Source organism: Cupressus sempervirens, chromosome 2 (assembly GCF_028749045.1).
Source record: "Cupressus sempervirens isolate cs-2001-9-10 chromosome 2, ASM2874904v1, whole genome shotgun sequence".
Classification (NCBI taxonomy): domain Eukaryota; kingdom Viridiplantae; phylum Streptophyta; class Pinopsida; order Cupressales; family Cupressaceae; genus Cupressus; species Cupressus sempervirens.
Genome location: NC_143119.1, coordinates 386,325,585 through 386,350,423, shown reverse-complemented (window position 1 = coordinate 386,350,423; position 24,839 = coordinate 386,325,585). Strand labels below are relative to the sequence as shown.

General features: G+C 34.3%; 1 protein-coding gene across 5 annotated transcripts in view; it reads right to left on the bottom strand.

Moving 5' to 3' along the window:
• Positions 1–24,839, bottom strand: part of LOC149572750 (Tetratricopeptide repeat (TPR)-like superfamily protein) — a 366,782-nt gene that overhangs the window by 71,776 nt on the left and 270,167 nt on the right. Inside the window, exon 8 of one of the 5 annotated variants that reach the window (XM_089813834.1) lies at positions 24,702–24,815. The exons of 2 other annotated variants lie outside the window; for them this stretch is intronic. In XM_089813834.1, coding sequence (XP_089669960.1) covers positions 24,725–24,815 — 91 coding nt within the window. In that variant the 3' untranslated portion in view covers positions 24,702–24,724. Of the gene's footprint in view, positions 1–654; positions 733–18,084; positions 18,160–24,701; positions 24,816–24,839 lie in introns of those variants that run through there. 2 more of the 5 variants (XM_089813836.1, XM_089813837.1) reach the window with 2 other exon arrangements.

Below are 24,839 nucleotides of genomic sequence, written 5' to 3'. Positions count from 1 at the left end.
GATAAAACATCCGACTTCTGCGTCCATCACCCGTCTTCTTTTATATTACCAAATACATTTTTCATAGCACTGATATCTCTGCTGTTATCAATTTGTAACCATTGCATTGTTCATTTCCATGATTTCTATATTATACTGTTATTCTGCCGAAATCGTGAGCAATCTTCATTTTGGGATTAACGTTTAAGATCTTTACAGTCAAAAGTGAGGCAGGTTGCTGAGCGTCTAGCAAGACTCCATTCCTTTTCAGATTGTTCCAGGTTATGTGAATATCCAAAATCCAAACTTTGCAATATGATTTTCTTATTGAGTTGTTATAACAAATCCGATTTACATAGCAGCAAGCTACAACTTATATCATGATGCAAAATACCTTGCTTAATATCATAGGTTAGACTTTCTCTAAGTTAGAGTTGTTTATGACAAATAAAAGCCAAGTAACCATGTTATGAACTCATGATTTATTAAGCCATTAGAGAATTAGAATTCAAATGATATTTTCTGCAAGTCTTAAAGAACACATTCTTCAAATCACAGATTGTGATAAGATGGAATATATATATATATATATATATATATATATATATATATATATATATATATATATATATATATATATATTATTCATGAATCAGTTGAGAATCAATGGTTAGAGCTGATTGCTCTAAGATTCGGGCACCTAGGACTCACCAGTTGTATAGCCATGGAAAAGGCGAAGAGGTGAGATGAAATCTGCAATGACATAGAAATAAAAGTTAGATATGATGAAATAAAACTAAAATCATTTTATTAATAGCTCATGCTCATCCCTATTATTGTTTTCTTGTTGTCAAGTCGAGCAGTGGTGATCAGATCAATGAACTCATCAGAAAACCTTGGCCAAGGTCGTTTGAAGGCATGCTTGCCATCTATAATCACTTGATGTCAATGAAGCCAGTTATTCAGACATGTCCACTCATAACTGTGCGTACATTCTAAACATCAAAATGCTCAGGTGGCTGGACTAAAAATATCCCAAGCCCGATCCCAGGGTAGGGAGGGTATTTCTAATTCAATAGATTGTGTGGGGATAAGTATGGTCCGAGGTTGGGAGGTTAAACCTAAGTCATTGCTTCTCCTCTTACTGAAAGCTGAGGCTTGCACAACGAACTATAGACTCACCATATATTACTTGTATGCTCTTCTTCTTTTCATGTGAAGCATTTACTTTACTTGAATGCAAGGAAAGATAGTTAATCGTTACTATAGTTATTTCTGATGATCAATGTTACAGTTATTTCAGTTAATCATTATTATAGTTATTTTTGTTAATCATTGATACAATTCTTTCAGTTAATCATTATTATGGTTATTTCACTAGATCATTGTTATAGTTATTTCAATTAATCGTTATTATAGTTATTTTAGTTATTTCAATAGACCATTGTTACGGTTATTATAGTTATAACAGTTGATCATTGATACAGTTATTTTAGTTATTTGTTATTTTAATTATTTCAATTAACCGTTGGTAGTTAAAAACAGTTATTGTCCCATAAAAAGGAATTCAGTTATTTGTTCAATAATTTGTTGGGGAAAACTCTTTATCGATCATCTTATTTTGTTATGAAAAACCATTTGTTACATATGGTATCAGAGCCCTGGGTTCAGCATTGAACCAAGGGCACACTACCTTCCATGTAAACCTCAAAATTCTTAGAATAGTTGTACAGGATACAAGTACGTAAGGCACCTCGCAAGAAGGCACACCATCCCATCTTCTTGTTCTTAATTAAAAACATGCCAAACTTCGACGACACTTGCTGCTCCATGCCCCAAGACAATGAAATTCTGAACTAGGCTTTGCAACAAATAAAGAAGGAAAGAGTCAGGTGGACTCCTACTAGTAAAGCAGCTTATAGAAACAAACTAATTCAAAACTGGAATGCTTGTCAGGGCAACTCTCTTTTGCATTTTCATAGATCCTAGATGGTGCAGGATATATATAAATCTGAATCAAAATTGAATGCTGAGAAGCAAAATTTAGATTCCATAATGTAAACATCCCCAATAGAGGAAATTTTTGTAAATAAGGCTGCCATGAATGCAACAACAAAAGTATTAAAGTCAATTAAATAAATTGGTTTATTCATATGTTATATTCATTCACAAACTCTTTAATATGTTGTAAGCACACTTAAAAATATGTATACAATAAATTGACACAATTTTTTTTGTAAATTTTCATGTTAAACAAGTAAACAAACAAAATGAGCAACGATGAGAACGTTGCAGGTCATGACATGGTCCATGAAAACACACAATCATCCACTGATTTACTACTTCAGATTTTGTAAGAAATGCAATTGAAGTTGGATAATATGGAAAAAAGAATGAATGAGATGGCGACCTAGATGGTGTAGAACCAAGAGGAAATGCAATCCTTGCCTCTTCTCAGAACAAAGACAGAAGTCTCAGAACACAACAAGAGAACCTCACAAGCTTCACCCACTCAAACTAAAAAACAAAAGAAACAAGAAATAGTGATTTGTCCGCAGATATTAAGAAGATCAAACAACCCAAATTTGCTAGTTTTGAATTCGAAGAGGATGTAGAGGCTTGGTTAACCGAAATGGAATAGTATTTTGAAATTAGGAACTTTTCAGAAACCTCAAAAGTGGTTTGGGGAATATACCACTTTATTGGAGAAGCTATTGCATGGTGGGGAAACACCAAGGTTGAGAAAAACATCAAAACCACTGAAATTACCTGGGAAAAATTTGTAACCATTTTTAGGAATTGTTGGTTACCCCAAACCTTTTATGACAAAAAATTGTTAAAGCAAGAAGTTATGACTATACACAAGTACTGGGAGAAACTTACCCGATTACTGAAGTATGTACCACCATATCAACAAGATAGAAATCTAAAAGTGAGGAAATTCATTATGGGTTTGAATAATAGAATAGGAGCAATTGATGTTCGCACTCCTCGAACCATGAAAGAAGCTTTAGATAAGGCTGTCCAACAGGAATATAAAATCAAGAGAGATGACTCAATTCAAAATAATAAAAGAAAAATAAACTGGGATACAAAAAGTACAGATACTAGATCTCAAAAGAAACAGTTTAAGGATTATAAATTTAGCAAGCCATAATCAAAAGGGAATGGAATCGAGGATTTTAAAAGTAATTTCAATATAAGTAAGAATAATAAGAGCAATGAAAAGAAGGGGCCACCTTCTGGATGTTACAATTGTGGGGGAGATCATGATGCTAATAAATGCCCCGTCAAGCCCAACATCAATCAACCGCACCAACCACCCCTTCCACAACAACAACATGTTTATCAACAAATGATCCACACAACCCTTGACAATAGACAAGTAGAACAACAAATAGGCCCGATCGAAACTTCGGGTAAGATCTACGAAAATCCTGTCTCTATTTTAATTGATACTGGAGCTTCTGAATGTTTTATATTGCCAATTATTAAGTAGATTTCCAAAGAGATCTAGTTTTATGGCAAAACCATGGACAATCGAGTATGCAAACTAGTCAAGAGCTAAGGTAGAGTAGTGTCTGTTTGAGGCTCGAGTTGATTTTTCAAATTTCTCCACTGAATTGAATATGTATGTAGCACCTCTTGGGTCTTACGACATTGTTATAGGCATTAATTCGTTCAGTGAGTATAAGGCCAAAATTGATTGTCTTGCTAAAACTGTAGATTGTTTGGATGACTAAGGCAAACCTGCAAGCATTATTGGGATTAAACATGAAATTAAATCAAAAAAAAAATCTGCCATGCAACTTAAGAAATGTGGAAGAAAAGGCTATGGGATTTTTGTAGTAAGAATTGAAGATAAGAGAAATCTTATAAAGACCACATATGGAGATGACTACATTGTTTAAGATGGGGAAATTAGAGAAAAAATAAAGGAATCTTTCAAAGAAAAATATCCCTACCTAAAGAATTATCAGAATGTGTTTCCCGAAGAACTCCCCGGTCTACCTCTATCCCGAGTCTTTGATTTTACCAAAGATTTGTTACTAGGAGCAGAACTCATTTCTCGGGCACCATATCGAATGACTACCATTGAATTAATGGAGTTGCAAATATAATTACAGGATATGTTAAACAAGATACTGATTCGGCCTAGCGTTTCACCATGGGGAGCCCCAGAATTGTTTGCTAGGAAGAAGGATGGAACTATGAGATTATGCATAGATTACAAAATGCTCAATAAGGTTACTATCAAGAACCGTTACCCACTCCCTAGGATTGATGACCTTTTGATCAGATGAAAGGCACTGTAGTATTTTCAAAGATTGATTTGAGGTCAGGATATCACTAGCTTCGTATTAAGGATGAAGATATTCACAAAACTACATTCAGAACTAGGTATGAGAATTATGAATTCACAGTCTTGCCTTTCGGGTTAACAAATGCTACAACAACTTTTATGAACTTAATGAATAACATATTCCAGGATTGTTTAGATAAGTTTGTACTAGTCTTTATAGACGATATCCTAATCTATTCAAAGAACGAGGAAGAACAACAAGAATATTTGGAAAAAATCTTACAAAGGTTAAGAGAACATAAATTATATAGAAAACTGTCTAAGTGCGCTTTCTATCAAAAGGAAATTCAGTATTTAGGATACATTATATCGACTTAGGGAATAGTTGTAGATCCATCAAAAATCAAAGCAATTAAGGAATGACCTATACCTAAAAATGTGACAGAAGTCAGAAGTTTCATGGGATTGGCAGGGTTCTATAGGAAGTTTGTTAGAAATTTCTCCAAGATAGCCTACCGGATTACATTGCTTCAGAGAAAGGGAAGGAAATTTGTATGGACTGAAAAATGTCAATCGACTTTTGAAAGCTTGAAGGAAAAGTTAGCTACAACACCCATACTAAGAGTAGCTGACCCACAAAAGAAATTTGTTGTTATAACTGATGTATTAGGAGTAGTAGTAGGTGTGCTAATGTAGGATGAATAGGTAATTGCAAACGAGTCTAGGAAATTGAAGAATTACGAGCATAATTACGCCCCTCATTATCTAGAATTAGCAGCTATTGCTCATGTTCTTCAAATGTGGAGATATTACTTGATTGGAAAACCTTTTGATCTATGATCCAACCACCACTGCCTAAAATATATTTTTACTCAACCTAATCTTAATGTTAGACAAAGAAGATGGCTGGAATTTCTAGCAGACTATGAATTTGACAAAAAATACATCAAAGGCAAGGAACAAAAAGTAGCAAATGCCTTAAGTAGGAGGAGACACATTTCTGCAATGGCTACTATAAATTTCAAATTAAAAGACTAGATTTTACAACATCTAGAACATGATGAATTTTATGTAGAGATCAACCTAGCTCTCATCAGAGACCCACAAGATCCCAAGTATTCAAAATTTAGAATGGAAGAGGATGGATTGTTAAGATATCATGATAGAATTTACATACCCAACAAAACTAAACTTTGGAGAATGATTTTGGAAGAATCTCATTCAGCTTCATATTTAGGACACCTTGGAGTAACTAAAATATTGTCAGATATAAAACCTCTATATTTTTGGAAAGGAATGAACAGGTGTTGGTAAACAAATTTTTTCTTTCTAGTTCTGACTCACAAATGCCCTAATTTATGAACAAATTCTGATTACAACAGTTTGGAAAGTGGCTTCTTGAAGATCTACTTTTCTTTGAATTTTTAGGCACAACTCCCTATTATAAAATTTGCAATGAATTTTGTTTATTCCTAAATCTAAGCAAGGTATGTTCTTAACCAAAGAACAGGAGAGGAAAACTAAGCCAAACCTATATAGAATTTAACTTAGGCAAGAAGTAATGCTTTGAGGGTTGGTCAAATCTAACGAACTCACACATCTTATGAATTCATATTGAAATTAATTGATCTATCTAGTAACTAATTTATGAAAAGAGGTTATATTGAATGAGAACATCTAAAGAATCTCTTTGAGTTTTAAGTGACAATTCCTATCACATTCAACTTACTGTATTAAAACAAGGGAAACAACACTGTTTATTCCTCACTTCAATTCCAGATAAAGATAAACAACAAGCTAATAACAATTATTTCAAATGGAACAGAAAATGATACAAAAATACCCTTCAATTGACTCTGCAACATCAAGTCTTTGATTAATCTTTCATTATCATACATATAGGATTTTGAGATGACCATTACAAAGGAAGTTTGATCAATTCATCTTCTCAAAACTGACAAATGGCAAAGAGCCGGTTTCTCTATTACAAAGATTAAAAAATAAAAATGGAAAGGGCGGAATATGAATCACTTCGCCTTCTTCCCTTTCTCTACTTTTTCCCTATAAGCCTTGGCGGCAACAATAATCGGAATCAACTCCTCATGTCTTTGTACATGCACATTAGTATATCTCAAGAGCCATCTGGAATCTTTTCGAGCCAAATCTTTGATGAAATTCAATCTGTCTTGCAATTCCTCCATGGCTACATGTATGCATTCGCCAAGTTTTCGAAGCTCGGAAACTCTGTTCTGATGCCCTAAAGATATGCTTGTTAGGCTATCTATAAAATTGGAGAAATTGGTATGCATGACAGTGACTCCAATTACTCCTTTTCCTTGCCCTCTAATCTATGAATCTACGTGCAGTCCCTTTAGAAGTTCATAATGTCTGTCTTGATCTTTCTTTACCTTATCCTCAGTCTCCTTTAGACCCTACTCTACCTCCAGGATCATTTTTTATTTGAAGTGCATGCTTTGTAACCATTTGAACAAAGGCTCATCTCCTTGGGCAAAATCTTAGCTTCAACAACTTCCTTTGATTTAATTTGAATAATCATCTTCAACAGGGATACACAATCATCACTCTTAGTCCTCTGCATGGCTAGGGTATTCATATTAGATGAAATGTTATCTTTCTTTGTTTCTAGTCTTAAGATAACATTTCTAATTTGCTCTATAATGGAGAGCCCTTCTGGTTTAAGCTTGTCACTCCATTCTTTACCAATCTGGACAAAATGCTTATCTTCTTGAAGCTGGGAGATAAGTGCTTGAACATCTACAGCAGTAGGGTTACTATTCATGGGCATTCCAGAGATACTCACCAACGGAGTGACAAATTGTTTGATAAACCCGTTCAACTCTTGTATCTTCGCCTTCATCCTAACCTTTGACAATTTGAGGCTCTCCAGTTTTCCTTCAATTACCTCGTTTGTTGACTTCCACAAGCCAACCTTGGTATCATGTCTGGCTTCCCCAAGATCTACCGAATGCAGAGTAAAATCATTGGTAGACATATCTTCAATTCTCCCATCTTTGGTGGGTTTCACAATCTCCATTGTTAGGTTTCTTGTTTCTAGATCTTGTCCCAAAATAGATAGGGTCTTCTGTTTCTTGACCTCACTCAAAGCAGATCTAGGTCGAATTGCAAGAGATAAGGTATCCTTATTGGGAGTCCCTTCATCCTTTCTCTTTCTCTTTCTCTCCAGAGTGTCCTCCAACTAAGAATCAGTGCCTATCACCTTGGAAGCCGTCCCAAGTGAATCTATGCTAAACATTTTCCTCTTGACCAGATTGATTGTTTTTGCGATCAAGGAGAAAGGATTCTTTTGGGCTTGAGAGACAAGCTGTGAGGACTCTTGGCCTTTATCTGTGTCTGCAGTATTCTTAGTTGCTTCTTTTGACTCGGTGGCCTCACTATCACTGCTTCCCCCATCTCCTAAATCTACTACTTGTACTTGAGGGTTACTTGGCAGGAGAAGTGTAGCACTCGTAGTTGGCACAAGACTCCTATGAGGTGAAGGGACTAGAGTAACAACACTGTCTTTTGGCTCCTCTGCTTTCTTCTTAGCTTCTAGTTGAGCACCAATCACTGGAGGAGATCCATCTTGACAAGCTTTTGTCAAAAGAATGTTTTTGTTTGGAGGTTGATCACCTCCACCCGCCGGTTGAGCTGGCCCTTGGGTAATAGCTAGTGTTACACCCGAGGTACCACCTTGGGAGGAAGGAGTTGTAGCTGCTAGAGAAGCTTGAGCTGTCACACTTCTACTTCGGCTCCTCTTTCCTGTGGTCCATTTGACCCATTTCCCGGTCCTTTTAACAATTCAGGCCATCATAACCTCCATATCATCCCCAACATCTTGATAGGGCTCTAAACTAATAGGGATATTTCTTAGCTTTGTTAAATATGTCTTAATATACATATTCTGCCCATCATCTTCAATTCCTTCAACATTAAGGTTGATTTTATACATTTTTATTTGATCCACTGTGAATTTGGCAAAAGCACAGTCTCAACTCTCAAATTCATCTTTGCAATCTGGCTAGTAGTCTTCAACCGTGGTGATGTGTTTGATCATGCTCCCAATCTGCAACACTTCCCTTGCATACCCATTCGAGTCAAACATAGGTCTTAAGACCTCATTCATCTACAATTTGTATTTCATCTCAAATGCTTTCAGCATGTTCTTTGCATCGGAACAGGACTCGCAACTGAAAGCTCCCACCTTCATAGGGAACTCGTATCCCTTCTTCTTCAAACTCCCACTCAACACGTTCACTTGGATTGCTTGCCTCACGATCTCGATCAGCACAATCATATCACTTGGATACCTTGGCAACTTCAAGGGGAACCCGTCAAAAGCTGCAAGACGCAAATATGAAAAAGATGAGAATTGAATGAAATAGCTTCCAAACTGACTAATAGCAGCCATTGCTTCTAGATTGAATCTCCTTTCTGGGAATCCTTGGAGCTCCTTGCAAATTCTCATTGTAAATGCATCATTAACTCTTATATATTCTACATAACTATTTACCAGTTGCAAACATGGGTAGAACTCATAAGACTTTACATCATTAGGAAAATTTTCTACTCTCAGGAGACTTGGCCATAACTATAGAGAAGCTAACATGTAAATCAAAAAAGAGGACATGTAGAAAGTGTTGTAGAACTTCATAGCACTGAGAGCATTGGATAGATTCTCACTTACCTCATGAGCCTAGTCAATATAATGGGTATCTGAGTAGATAACTTGTACCAAAAAGAAATATTGCTCAATGAAATTTAAAGCTTCTACCTCACCTTTCAGCTTGTGCAAGAGAACCAGGATGTCTACAATCTCGAGCTTGAGATTAGTACCAAAAAGAGTCTTAGGGACCTTACTCTTGGCGCTTTGTGGCTTTTGAAACCATGAATGCATAATCTCCTTCCTCCAGACCATTTTCTTCTTGGAAAACTCAGAGACAGCTCCACCAATTGTCAAATCTGAAAACTCTTCCCACTCTGGGATTTTGAGGCAACTTACAACAGTTTGCCTATCAATGGAGATCAAGACTGTGTTGTCTGGTAATACAATTTGTCTGGTGTCTTGGAAGGTATAACAATTTATACATTCATATATCAACTCCAGAGCTTAAACCACAACTAGAAAACCCGCTGCTTCAACTAGCTCACATCCTCGGAGCTTCTTAGTTATGGGATGAATTGGCTCTGATCTCACTCTCTTCTGAAAGTCTTGCATATCATAGAAACAGAGATAAGTGTTCATGAAATTTTGTAGTGTGGACTTGATTCCATTCAGACCATCAAAACCCACAAATCTGGTTGTCATTCTGTCCGAGAATGAATTGAATTTTGAATCTAGAAGAAGAACAGAATAGCGAATGCACAAAAGTAGGCTATTTGAAAAAGTTGTGCAAATTAATAGAATAACAGTTTAAGAAAAGCGGTATTTTGTATAACTGTTTATGTTTCCATCTATATAGGAGTTTCAATTCACCCGTTGATCTTTAGGATTCGCGCCACACAAATGAATTGAAGGATAAATACGTTGAAACAATAAATGTGGGGGTCTTAACAAATAACTTGGTGTCTTTTCATTGTTTTGTTGGCCCAACGGTAACTTTCTATCCTTTCACACTTACTTTCCCGTTTTCCCATTAAGTTTCGAGAAATTATGAATGGAGTACTCCATAAGGAAATATCAGCCAAATCAAATTCTGCCTAATAGATCTTTCTTGAAATGGTTAGATCATTTCCATTATCATCTTAACATATCTTGCATGCAAAAAGTGGGTTCAATTCACTTATAAACTTGATTTTCTTTTAAATGCAAAAAATTGTCCTCATGGGTTGGAAACCCGTCGAGGAGAAGACGATTTTCATTTCTTCGCCTAGGCTCTCTTTTAACTTTACTTTCTGACTTATTGCTTCCTTTGGGTTTGGAGATGTCCATAAAGAGTGCGAACCTTAGTTAGGGGCTCACCTCTCGTTTCATTTCCTTCGAAATTGCCTTTTGCGGAAAACAGACTTTATGGGTGGAAAAACTGCCGAGGAGAAGTCGATTTTCAATTTTTTGCCTAAGATGATTTTGAGAGCTGTGATGGATCTTTAATACCTCCTGAGGCAAATAATCATAGAAGAAACAAGAATTCATCATAAGGTACTTTATCATCTTCTTAATTCATCCTTTGGTGCTCTTCGCGGGAGATCGCCTTCGTGGGTTGAAAACCCGCCGAGGAGAAGGTGAAGTCCAGATTTTTACAAGTGTCTTCTTTTCATGGAGAGTATGATAGGCTGCAAGCGGACACAACTTTTGTGAATGATTTTTTCATGTTACAGGAATCTCCATTGGATTAGGTACTATGCTACACGCAAGACTCACAACATAAAGGAAAACTGCCTGGATATGGAATGTGGGAAGGGGAAGATGAAAAATCTGATGAAGACTCCTTCCACCTAAAGGGGCTTAAACTTAGACTCGGACATACCTAGGACTTAACTAGGACATGAAATTTTCTACTTTGCAAAATGGTTACAGGGTGAAAATTGGGGCAACAAAAGGGAGATAACAAAATTTGTGGCAAGATGTCTGGAATGCCAAAGAGTAAAAGTAGAACATTGTTACCCAACTGGTCTTTTGCACCCAAATGAGGTATAGAATGGAAATGTCAGATAATCTCCATAGATTTTGTACAAGGATTACCTATGACACGGAATAGACACAACACCATTTTGGTAGTAATAGATAGATTGACAAAAGTTGCTCACTTTATACTAGGAGATCTAACCGATGGAGCACCACAAATCACTCATAAATTCATAAAGGAAATTCTCAGATTGCATGGAGTTCCAAAGAAAATTATCTTAGATAGGGATGCTAGGATAACTTCCAGGTTTTGGCAAACATTATTTTCAACATTACAGACTAAATTAAACATCAGTTTAGCTTATCATCCAGAGACAAATGGTCAAATAGAGATAGTAAACCAGGTATTAGAAGATTTTTTAAGAGTTTATTGTATGGATCGACAATACCAGTGGGAAACGTATTTACCCTTGGTAGAATTTTCTTATAACTGTTGGGTGGATATTTTGCAACCAACAGTTTTGGGTAAAAATCCAGTCGCAAAATAGGATGAACAACCACAACGTGTGAGACAGAGTCTCTCCTAAAAGAGAAAGCTCCCCCTTCTCACCGTTCCTTGGATCAACTCAAGGTAAGCAAGAAGTCAAGAGATTTTGTAAAAAAGGTGTTACCAATATTCTTTCTTCTTAACTTTCAAGAAAGAATACACTTACTCGTGGAGCGAGTAATGGGCAGGGTGAATCTCTACCTACACTTCTATCAAGAGCTGGAAACAGTGATACCGATAAACTTTTACTAACTCAAAGGTTAGCTAGAAATGTACTGGTTTGGCTCTAAGTCCGGTCCTACTTCTATATGGAAATAGCTTTTACAATTAGGGCACAGAGACTCCTAAAAGTAAGAATACTTACCTATTTTGCGAATTAAGACGAAAATATAAGCTATAGACAAAGCTTCTAGCTATACACTTTCACAATTGCTCCTGGTCAAAGCTTTGGCTTCAATTGCTTCTTAACTCTTTTCTATTCAATTCACTAGATACAATTATCAACAACACAAGATAATATGAATCAAAAATAATTTGGATGAATTATAGACAAAGCTTACAATTCACGCAAATAACAATCTCACTTAATCAAAGTTAAGTCTCAAATGCTCTTTTGTATTCACTTTCTCTCAAAATAGTACTCACACAAACAAAGTTCTGTGGGCACAATTTCTCCAGGGCTCTCTTGCATAAAGATAATGATGATTTTACAATGAGGGGGCACTCCTTTATATAGGCAAAGAAGTTGAGAAAAAAGGTGGAGGAAAAAGTGGGAGTAACTCAACCTACTTTGACCTAGTCTAACTATAGAAGAAAATAAAGGGTTACATGCAACTCCATATGCAACTCGCATTACATCCTTTTACATACATGTAATTCGCATTACATGTAATTACACTTTTTCATGTAATGCATTCTATAAAACTACTAACATGAAAGGAGAAGAAAGAAGACAGAAGAGAAGGAAACAATTCTAAAGGGCCCTGTACTTGATGATGTAATCCCAGATGATAATGGGATTGGGAGTTCTTGTACTTTGTACCACTGAATTCACCTTGATAACCATGGTGTTATGTCTTTTGATAGCTTGATGTGATTAAAATTTTCTCGTTCAAGGTGTTGTGAATTCTTCTTTGCAGATCAACACAAACTGGAGTCTCTAACACTTTAAAAACCTTCTTGATGATGTCTGGATGTACACTTGGAACAACTTTCCATCAACACCTTTAATTCTCTCCCTTTTTTTTGAAGTAAAGTGCTTGGTGCATGGAAATGCATGCAAATAAAGATTATTGTTTTCAAAAAGTGATTTGGGCTTTCAAGATGTCATTGCACGGAAATGGATTACATGTAAATGCAACATGCAACAAGGGATAAAGGATGGGATGAAAAGCATGGAAAGATGCAGAAACATGTATTTGCTCATGGAGGTGCGAATGCATATGGAGAGGCGAAAATGAACTTTATAGACACCTTTGAGGAAAAGTAAGGTCAAAGTACATGGGAAAACATGCACATGACATCTTTTTGACTTTTAATCAAAATCGAACCTTTTAGATGCAATTACACGTAAGACATTTCGTGTAATCGTGTCGTGCAAATGGAAGCGAAAGGTGAGATATGTGAAAATGAAAGTGGAAAATGGGATTACATGCACATGCGGATGGCAAATGAGATGAAAAACATGTAATCGCATTTCGTGAGTGAGAGATGTGAAGTGTTGTGATATGAAAAGATGGAAATGGAATGTGAAAGATGACTATGCTTTCACATATAATAAAACAAAAACAAGTTCTTGGGCAAGAACTTGTAATTTCTCCAAGTGGAGAAAACCGGCAAGCAAGCACAAAACACAAAACACAAAACAAACAATGTACCTTCAAAAAAACTCAAATGTGCCAAGATGCAATGCACTTCAACACTCAAATTCGAATTTGGGACTTCGGGAAAAACCAAAAGTGTGAAAATGAGAGTTTTCATCATTTTTAAAGGCAAAATGCACTTTTCATGGCATATATATGGACAAATGGCAATCATCAAGCAATAATATGCATGGAAATAGCAAGATAAGCATGAATTGATGAGCAAGGTTGAAAATGTCCACTTAGAGGTTAAAGAGCCAAAATAGCAAGTTTTATAGAGTTAAGACCAATTCTCCCTTAAATCTGGATTTTCAAACAACCTTTTAACTTTTTCCGTACATGCATGTAATGGACATTCAATGGTCGAATTTGACTTGAGAAGGCCAAAAACGTGGTCTCCAAAGACAAGAGAACACATTCAAACTGAAAAATGACCCCCTATTGATCCAAATGTATGGGTTGAAATGCCATTTTTTGAGTTTTTTGAACAAAAACATGATTTTTTAATGCAAAAATCTGGGCCGTTTTTGCAAAAACTTTGCCAAAAAAATATGTTTTTGAGTCATTTTTGACTTGTGAATGCAAAAACGACTTCCCCAAATGAATATACATAAATCAAAATGCAAAAAAGTGGCTTCAAAATGCATAAAAGTGGATTTAAACCTCAATTTTCAGGGCATTTTAAGCAAAAACGTGATTCATTATGAAACTTTCAAAAATGTTTTAAGACAAATGAATCCATTTTAGAAGCAAGGAAACTCATTGCCATCCAAAAACGTTTCAAATGGAACAAATCCTATGCAAATCCATTGAGAAAAATTCAAGTTATGAGCAAAAATGAAAGTATTTGGAGTTTTTCTTCAAAAACTGCCCTAGGATTGATTTTCAAAAACAAATTTTCAGCATGTTAAATCCACTCTTGATGCAAAGAAATCATTGCCAAGGAAAAACATCTTGAATGGAGAAGATTTCATCCAATTTCACCGAAAAAATCTCAAGTTATGGGCAAAATTGGGTTCTTGGAGGCCAAATGCATGTTTTCCTTTCAAAATCGAACTTTTTGGGATGCATAGCATATTTTAAAATGTGCTTTCCTTTCAAATCAAATCTTTTTAGGTGCAATGCATGTTTTAAAATATGCATCAAGTGAAAATAAGACCTTTTTGGATGCAATGCATTTTTTAAAATGTGCTTGTAAGTGAAAATCGAACCTTTTGGAGGGGAATGCATATTTTAAAATGCATCTCACTTTTTAGATGCATAAGCATGAAAACTCCACTTTTCATGTCATAGCATCAAAAAAGTCCACTTATGGTGAACTTTTGATGTAATGATATCAAAAATGTCCACCAAAGTAAACTTTATATGCAATGGCATGTAAAAAGTCCACTTTTGATGGATTTTACATATTATTGCATATAAAAAGTCCACTTTTAAAGTCTTTAAGTCGTTTAATTCATTTACAATTATAAAAATGTTACAAAATGGGTCAGAAACAATATTTATTTATCATATTATGAAATACAATACATAAACATCATTTTAAAGTAACATTTAAACAAGTATTTGATTTTTAAAACCAAAAATTAAAATGAAACTCTATAGTTATATAGTTACTTTAAGTGAAAAATTAAAAAGTAACTCAACTTAAAATTATAAAATAAAGTGCACTATAGTCACTTTAAGTTATAAATTTGAAGTAAAAGTAACTTAAAAACATAACAAAAAGTGAGTATAATGTTATATTTTTCAAAAAGCGAAAGTCAATTGAAAATATAACATCATATTTTTAATTCGTGCTGTTGCACCTAAAATGTCCACTTTTGAGGCACTAAAACGGGCATAACTCTTGATTGACAACTTCGATTGACCTCTAGGTTAGATCAAATCGAAGGGAAAAACGAAAGGCATGACATAAGCAAAACCAAAGGACTAAAAACAAGCAAACACAAACTCAAAAGCAAAGAACGGACTGTGAAGGCTTCAAAAATCAAGTAAAGACTCGACATAAAATAAAACGGAAAAGACTTGGTGAAGGCCTTCAGTAAAACAATTTGATATTTGAATTGAAATGGATGGATGGATCAACATGAAGCAATTGAATATCAAATTCAATCTTAAAGAAGCACGAAACTAGCTTGAAAAAGTTTCGTGCTGTTACCAACATTTTGTGGTGACAAAATGCAGGACAACAATAACAATTCCTACCAATCCACCATTAAAATCACCCCCTTTGAGGCTCTATATGGACACAAATGTAGAACTCCTATGAGCTAGAATTGATTGGGAAATAGAATTATTGTTGGGCCTAAAATGCTTAATGAAATGGAAGATCAAATAATCCAAATTCGTCAGAGGTTGAAGGAAGCCAATGAAAGATAGAAAAGTTATGCAAATGCAAAAAGAACACATAGGGAATTCTCAATGGGAGAAAAAGGTGCTATTAAGATTAAAACCTCAGAAGAGTACTATCAAGTTTGGTAAGAATGCCAAGTTAGCCCCAAGGTATGTGGGACCCTTTGAAATATTGGAGGTTATTAACCCAGTAGCCTACAAAATTGCCTTACCACCAGCTCTTGCAAGTATGCATGACGTCTTCCATGTGTCATATCTTAAGAAATACATTACTCATCATGCTCATATAATTGATTGGAACCTATTACAAGTGCGAGAACCAAGGGTGGTGGAAATAGAACCACTCAATACTCGAGGTGCATAAGCTACGCTTATGAAATCAAGAGGTGACTCAATGCAAGGTCCAATGGGATCAATACGCAGAAGATAATGCTACCTGGGAAGATTATCATGAAATCTTTCAAAAATACCCTCATCTTTTCTCCAGGGCTAGAGCCTGAACCTTTGCTTTCTTGAAATGATCTCAATAGATATTGTTTAAATTTTGTTGTGATATTCATCAAGGAAGATGACAAATTTAAGGGGTAGGGTATGTTACATCCCAAATTTTGATCAAAGTTTAAAATTATTCATAGCCGTTAGACTGAACCTATTACAGGTGCAAGAACCAGGGGTGGTGGAAATAGAACCACTTAGAATACTCGATGTGCATAAGATAAGCTTACGAAATCGAGAGGTGACTCAATACAAGGCCTAGTTGGATCAATATGCAAAAGATAATGCTACCTGGGAAGATTATCATGAAATCTTTCAAAAATACCCTCATCTTTTCTCCAGGGCTAGAGCCTGAACCTTTGTTTTCTTGAAATGACCTGAATAGATATTGTTTAAGTTTTGTTGTGATATTCATCAAGGATGATGACAAATTTAAGGGGGAGGATACGTTACATCCCAAATTTTGACCTAATTTAAAAATTATTCATAGTTGTTAGACTGAACAGATTTTTCTTTCACAATCACATGAAGTAGGTAGTTATTTATAGCCGTTGTATTAACTGTTTAATGAAGATGGTTGTTATCCATTATTTGTCATGTGATGTTTAACATTTACATGATTTTGGTTAATAATTAAATTCTTTAAATATTGATATGAAAATTATTATAGAACTTGTTATTATTGTGGAAATATAGCATGGGTGATTCAGGAGAAGATGAAGGGGGGGAGCATTGCTAAACGGGATCAACGAAATGGAATACTAACTTAGTCCAATCATTAGGTTGACAGGTATGACCTTAATTGCCTTGGTAAGGATGTAGCAGTTTGAACTTCAAGATACAATTGAATGACCCACATGAACTATTAAATAAACATTTTAAACATAAAACAATTTAATTAAAATATAATACGTACCTCAAAGGTTTTAATTAATTTTTTCCACCACATTATTATAATAAATACCTATGTACGTACACATAAATATAAGAATAAAGTGACACTATAATATTTTTTTTAATAATAATATGATGACACCTCATAAGTATATTTACACACATGTAACAATATATAAACCATAATTACTTCTGATTTATAACCTTCAAATCTTTTTCCATCTTTTTATTCATTTTCTTACTTGAAACTGATTGAAATACTTGGCATATTTATTTGGCATCCAAGAGCAAAAACATTTCTTTTATGTTACAGCTTCTTGGAAGCCAAAGAGACATATTATCTCTTTATATTTTGAATTCTAGGGAGACAAAAGACATCATCTTTTCCACCACCTGACTTCCTTGATAAAACATCCAACTTTTGCATTCATCACCCTTCTTCCATATTACCGACTACATTTTTCAATAGCACTGATATCTCTGCTGTTATCAATTTGTAACCATTGCATTGTTCCTTTCCATGATTTCTTTATTATACTATTATTCTACCGAAATCGTGAGCACTCTTCATAGTGGGATTAGCATTCAAGATCTTTACAGTCAAAAGTGAGGCAGTTTGCTGAGCGTTCAGTAAGACTCCATTCCTTTTTAGATTATTCCAAGTTATGTGGATATCCAAAATCCAAATTTTGCAATATGATTTTCTTATTCAGTTGTTACACAAATCCGATTTACATAGCAATAAGCTACAACTTATATCATGATGCAAATATCTTGCTTAATATCATAGGTTAGACTTTCTCTAAGTTAGAGTTGTTTATGGAAAATAAAAGCCAAGTAACCATGTTATGAAATCATGATTTATTATGCCATTGGAGAATTGGAATTCAAATGATATTTTCTGCAAGTCTTAAAGAACACATTCTTCAAATCACATATTGTGATAAGCAGGAATATATATATATATATATATATATATATATATATATATATATATATATATATATATATATATATATATATATATATATATTCATGAATCAGTTGAGAATCAACGAACAAAGTTGTTTGCTCTGAGATGGGGGCACCTAGGACTCACTGGCTATATAGCCATGGAAAAAGTGAAGAAGTGAGATGAAATCTGCAATGACATAGAAATAAAAGTCAGATATGATGAAATAAAACTAAAATCATTTTATTAATAGCTCATGCTCGACCCTATTATTGTTTTCCTATTGTCAAGTCAAGCAGTGGCGATCAGCTCAATGAACCCATCAGAAAACCTTGGCCAAGGCCGTTTAAAGGAATGTTTGCCATCTATGATCACTTGATGTCAGTGGAGCCAGTTATTCAGACATGTTCGTCCATAACTGTGCAGACATTCTAAACACCAAAATGCTCAGGTGGCTGGACTAGAAATATCCCAAGCTCGATCCTAGGGTAGGGAGGGCCTTTCTAATTCAATAGATTATGTGGAGATAAGTACAGTCTGAGATTGGGAGGTTAAGCCTAAGTCAACGCTTCTCCTCTTACCGAAAGCTGAGGCTTACACAACCAACTGAAGGCTCACCGGATATTAGTTGTATGTTCTTCTTTTCATGTTAAGCATTTACTTTACTTGTATGTAGGGAAAGATAGTTAATCGTTATTATAGTTATCTCTGATGATCAATGTTATAGTTATTTCAGTTAATCATTATTATAGTTATTTCTGTTGATCATTGATACAACTATTTCAGTTAATTGTTATTATAGTTATTTCAGTAGATCATTGTTACAGTTATTTCAATTAATCATTATTATAGTTATTTGAGTAGATCATTGTTACAGTTATTTCAGTTATCGTTATTATAGTTATTACAGTTGATCATTGATACTGTTATTTCAGTTAATTGTTATTTTAATTATTTTAATTAACCGTTGGTAGTTAAAAGTAGTTATTGTCCCATGAAAAGGAATTCAGTTATTTGTTCAATAATTTGTTTGGGAAAACTCTTTATTGATCATCTTATTTTGTTATGAAAAACTGTTTGTTTCATTAAGAGTTAACAATTATAAGCATGAGAATATCGTAATTGTATTGAGAACACAATAAAAGATCTATCTTTCAGTGTGGCTGGATTTTTCCAAGATAAGTTCGTGTGTTCTTTTGTGTATGTCCTTTTAGCTTTTCCATTTTTATATATTCTAGTTCAAAATCTAACAACTTTACCATCCTTCACCATTCTTAGGTTGGATGTGAGAGTTGATTAAATTGTATTTTTACTTTTGTACAAGCAAAGAAAAACTAAGTTTGTATCACCATCCTTAAGCCACAACTTCCTTGGTTTCTTCCTCCAATCAAGAGTTCCTTATAATAATACTTTATCATCCTTTTGAACTCAAAATGATTAACATCCATACCTTTTTTATGTTTGGTCATTTATCTTAGCCAAAGACTCCACAATGATTATCTTTTCTTGAAATATGTTTTTAAAGTGCAGGGTATGAACTTCCTAAATAACTGCAACATTATAGATCCATCAACAAAAGGGGAATTTTCCTGTCAGAACTTAACTATTGGAATGAAGGCATCACAAAATCACATTTCTTCCAACTTGAAAGGAGTCTTGAGAGAGGGTTTGGGAATAGAGAAATAAAGATACCGGGAACTTATCAGATCTTAAGGCTGACAAAATTGAAGAAGAGAAATCATGCTCTGAGAAGAGACAAAGATCAAAAAGAAGAAATATATATAATCGCTCTCAAATTTGCAGGTAACCAATCCTTTTATTTGACTAGGTAAACTTCAATTTTTTGGGAAGTAGTCATATAAGTTATTGTTGTTCACAAACTCTAGGAAATCCTTTGTAACCTCTGAAGGAGGTATAATGCTGCCACATTGTTCAAATTCGTGAAAAATGGAATTAAAACCACCACCAAGTACTACAGGAAGGTTTCTAAGTTGTTGTAGAAATGGACCTAGATAATTCCAAAGATGTTTTACTTGAACAATGTTACAAGGACCATACACATTAAACAACCAAAAGAGATTTGATGTTTGAAGACATTTAAGCATAGGAAGCATCCAATCTTCCCTTGTATCTAAATGCTCTACTTTTGAAAAGAATTTATTCCATGATATGGCTTGACCACCCAATGCCTTGGTGGAATGAACAAATATAAACTTCCAAGTGGACCATTTTTGAAAGATTGTATCAGCCATTTAAAAAAGAGATTTGCTTCTTGCAACAATGCTATTACATCCCAATTTTTGACCCAATTTAAAAATGTTCATATAGCCATTGAGGTTTCACGTGAAGTTAGTTGACAGGTAAAATTAGTTATGATCATGTCAAATGGTAAGGTGGTTAATCATTATAATTTCATATGAGGATGACATGTTAGTTAATCATTATGATGCTATTATATTGTTATCTTGAAATCTTGGAAAGTTGGTTATTCATCATGGGAATTGGAATGGTGGTTAGTTGTTATGATGCTTATGAATAATAACTTGTTATGGTAAATTGTTATTATATTGAGGAATATGATATAATCGTGGAGAATCTCCTTGCAAGAGCACGTTGAAGGGGGGGAAGCATTGCCAGAAAGGAATTGGGCACGGGGGGCACCAACATCATTGAGCAAATATGTACAAGCCCTGAACCACCATGGCTAAGGGTAAACAACTAGGCAAGCAAGAGTGTATGTTGGACAACCATGAGCAAAATTGTTAAATTACATATCATTTAATAATAAAAGAAATCACTAAGCATGAATTGAAATTTGAGCAAGTTTTTACCTTTGTAATTGTGTTGTTGGTTGGAGCCTCCTGATGTATAAGCATGTCTTATCATATCGACATCATGATACCTAAATATCTATACATGTATATACGTAAACCAATTTTATATATATATATATATATATATATATATTTAAGGATGTATAGCATACTTGATATTTGGCATATACGTAAGAAATATATGGTTGGGGTTTACACATGTACACGTATATACATACATATATAGGTATCTATAGATACCATGATGTTATATACTAAGACAATATTATTATTTCTTTCACCTTGGCTATGGTTTAATACTATTTCATGAGCGGCCACCTTTCATATTTCTATATTATCTCATTGGGCCTCATGTTATTGCGGTTGCCAAATTTTAATATTATATGTTTACCACTTTAGTCGATGCCTCTTTGTTTTCCTTTGTAACTCTCTCCGCCACCCCTTTTCTTGTTCTGGCCATAACTCAGCATGGAGAGGAAGCAAGCATATACAAGGCAAGTTCATCACCCACGACACCCCCCGATAACATATTTTTTACCAAATATTGAAGCACGGAATGCAGAGTTATTGTTTTATTTGAAACTACAACCTTTCCATTTACCTCAGGATAATTGAGAGTGATTATTGATATACTTCTAACGAATGGTACTAGGATGGGGCTATTTTTATTGCACAGGATTGTTGGTAGCATATATGGCTCGGCTATTCTAGATTTGTGCTTGACCAGACTTACCACTTTTCCAGGTCAAGTTTTGCATTTTCATGTTTGAATATTTTGATGTGAAGTCTAAAATATATATGCATCTAAATTTGGCTACACCCTTATTTCATGGCTTGGGCGGTACGATCATGAGAATAAGGTAGCCACTTAATGGGCGAGTATGTAAATGAATAAGCCCCTGAAAATGCTTCTCCTCTCCATCAAATGCAAAGGCTTGCACAAGATAGAGATATGATCTGTAGTCAATATCCTTTGATAACAAGTATTTACTTTTATGATATTTGAAATCTCAAGTTGAAGAAATGTTAGATGATTAATATTGTTCAATCAATTTCCCCTTGCAATAATTAGAAATCAGTTTCCTTTTAAATGTATTAGGAAATTTGTTGATTTTACAAATTGATCATGAAATGTATCTGGATGCATGAGATAGGTTTACCACATGGTTATTATATCTGCTTCTCATTTATGTGAATTCAGAATAATGATTATGAACATATCTTTTATCTACATTAATTGTCATAACTAGAAATGGGAAAAAGGGAATGTTACAGTGATTTTGTTGTTCCAAATGGTATTGGTTATTGTAATATACTGGTATAAATTTTGTGCCCTAAGCGGTATATGTGGACTAACCTGGGTTTTGCAAATGTTGCCCTAGGCAGATTTCAGTTTTTGGAATTTAGGGTATTGCAAACTTAAAATCCTCAACTTAGTTTTATTTGATTTTTTCTTCAATTGTTAGTTATGATATTTCAGTTGAATTGATTTGTAACCATTAATCTCTTTCGCATAACATGTAAGATAACTGTTATAACTGCTTTCTCATGAATGTGAAGTAACTGTATTTTTGATAATATGCTAGTTGATAGCTAAGGTTTGGGAAAAGGGGATGTTAGAAATGCAACATTAGATTTTGAATGGCAAATTGATGCTTGATTAAGTACCTTACGTTAGGAGCATTGGTACACCTAACCATAGTTTTTTGTTTCAGAATTGGAGCGTAGTTGACAAGCCCAAAATCTTCAACTCAGCGAAAACTCAGCAAATGCTCAACAAAAAACTCCACATCTTAGAAAGTACTAAAAATTAAAATCTTGTAAAGAAACATAATTACTTTTGTAAATTTTAATTACAAAATGTATTAAATCAAATTTGACATATTGAAAGAAAAAATGGATGGTTTTATAGCTAAAATAACATGTGGAAAACACATTTTAACCACAATTTTATCTCCTTCAACTTTTCAACCCATGTTTTTTGTGTCTACAAATTGTGAGAGTTAAACTTGTGAAAAATAGACCAACAAAAAAATGAGTACTTGGCACCTTGGAGAGTATTGCTAGAGTTTGTAATTGCCACTAACATACCATGGAAGGAGCTTTATTGCTCTTGAAAAGAGTTGTGAACTCTACCCAATCTTAGAGTGTTGCCAATAGTTTTTTGAGTTCTAGCTGTAATTTTCTCTTGGGTTTTAGCCTTATTCAACATTCTTCCCCTTTTGGCCTTTGGTGTTGCAAAAGAAGGGTTGTTGATTACTCTCTCTATTTGAAAAATTGAAAGACTGATTAGTATTTCTATTTAATTTTTTTTAAGACAATCAATAAGAGCTGAAGATAGAAGGAGGCATGTTTGGCCATGTTTTGCATTGATCTAAATATCTTCTATTTCATCAAACACATTAGTAGCATCAAGTGTGTTGGTGGCACCCACATCGAGGTAATCTTGAACCATGGCTTCAAAGATCTCATTACCAGCTTTCTCATGAATCTCATTCACTAGTTCCATAATTATGTTTTCAAATACTTGATCTTCAGTTCCTTCTTGATTGTAATTTAGGTAATGTGCAAGAGGCTTTTCCAAGGGTTGGGAATCTAAAACTACAGAGGGTGTAATCTTAGGAGAAAAGGTGTTATAATCAAAGTGGGAATGGTGCATATTACATTGTGCATAATTGAAGTTTACTTGATCTCCTACCATCCAATAAAGTGGGAGATGAACAAAGAAGTGGCAAGCGCACATCTTTGAATAGATGAGGGTTTAATGTCAAAACTAGTCTGTTTTTCTCTGCACCGAATTATGGGAGATTTTTTTTTTTTTGTGAGGGATACAAATTCTTGTGGATATATCATCTTTTGTACAAATTATTTTTTCATTTTGAAAGTTCCCTAAAGTATTTCCCAAATTTTAAAGCAACTATTCAGATGGTGTTAGGGAGTGCTATTTAAGTAGAAAACAAAGATTCTAAGTCAAGGGTTGCAGAATAATTTGGTAACCAGGGCAAGATGGTGCATAAGAAATATCTTTTGAGGATAGAAGCCAATTGTAGATTTAGGTGATAAAATGAAAACCTTAGAAACCTCCTTCAAATGGTGTAGAAACCAATCTTGAAAGACAAATAAAGGAATGTCAAAAGCCTAGACTTTAATTAAGGTATCCTTTTGTTGCAGTTCCAATATCCTAGAAGAAAACTTAGTATTGGAAAGGTCCATAATAGACGAGGGGATAAATTTCCTTTGTCAAGAACAACCTTTTTGATGAACTCTCAGTTTCGTCCATACTTGCCCAATTGATCCCTACTATAGTTGCTTCTTGAGCCAGCCCACGGACATATTTAGAGAAAGAACATCTTGGTTAGCTTAAGTTCATGCGGAATGAAATTCTCTAAAATTTGTGGGAACCCATTCATTATTGGAGCAAGGGTATTGTCTACTCTTGAAAATCTTGTCCCTTCCAAAGTTGAGGGTATAATCATGTCGAAGTCTTCAACAGGATAGTTTTGTTTCCAACAAAAAATAGGGTGTATTTTCAAAGTCTTACGGCTTGCATCACAACAAAAATAATGAGAATAAGGCTTGTCAGATGTGTTGGCAGAGTGCAATCAACCTTTGAACCTGCCAAATTGCCTAGCATTGGATGCTATTCAAAGAGCTAATCAAACAAAAATTGCTTGACTTTTCACAAAATAAAGGGGCCAAATATCTAGTCTATAGACCTTGCCTCACGCTTGACACTGCGAAAAAATTATTAAATTTTAATATTTTAAAATAGTCAAATACTTTCAAATTTAAATTAAAATAAAATAAAACTCATCATAATTTAAAAATATTCAAAATTTCAATATTAATGATGAATAATAGCTAAGAGTTATATGTGATATATATTTTAATACATACTTTTTTGTCATGTCCATCAATAACTACATCCATCGCCATATCCATGTCCATGCAACTTTGAAAATATGAGATACTTTGATATTATACTTATATTTGTGACACCAATGATGATTCCTTGATATGATACCAACACATGTT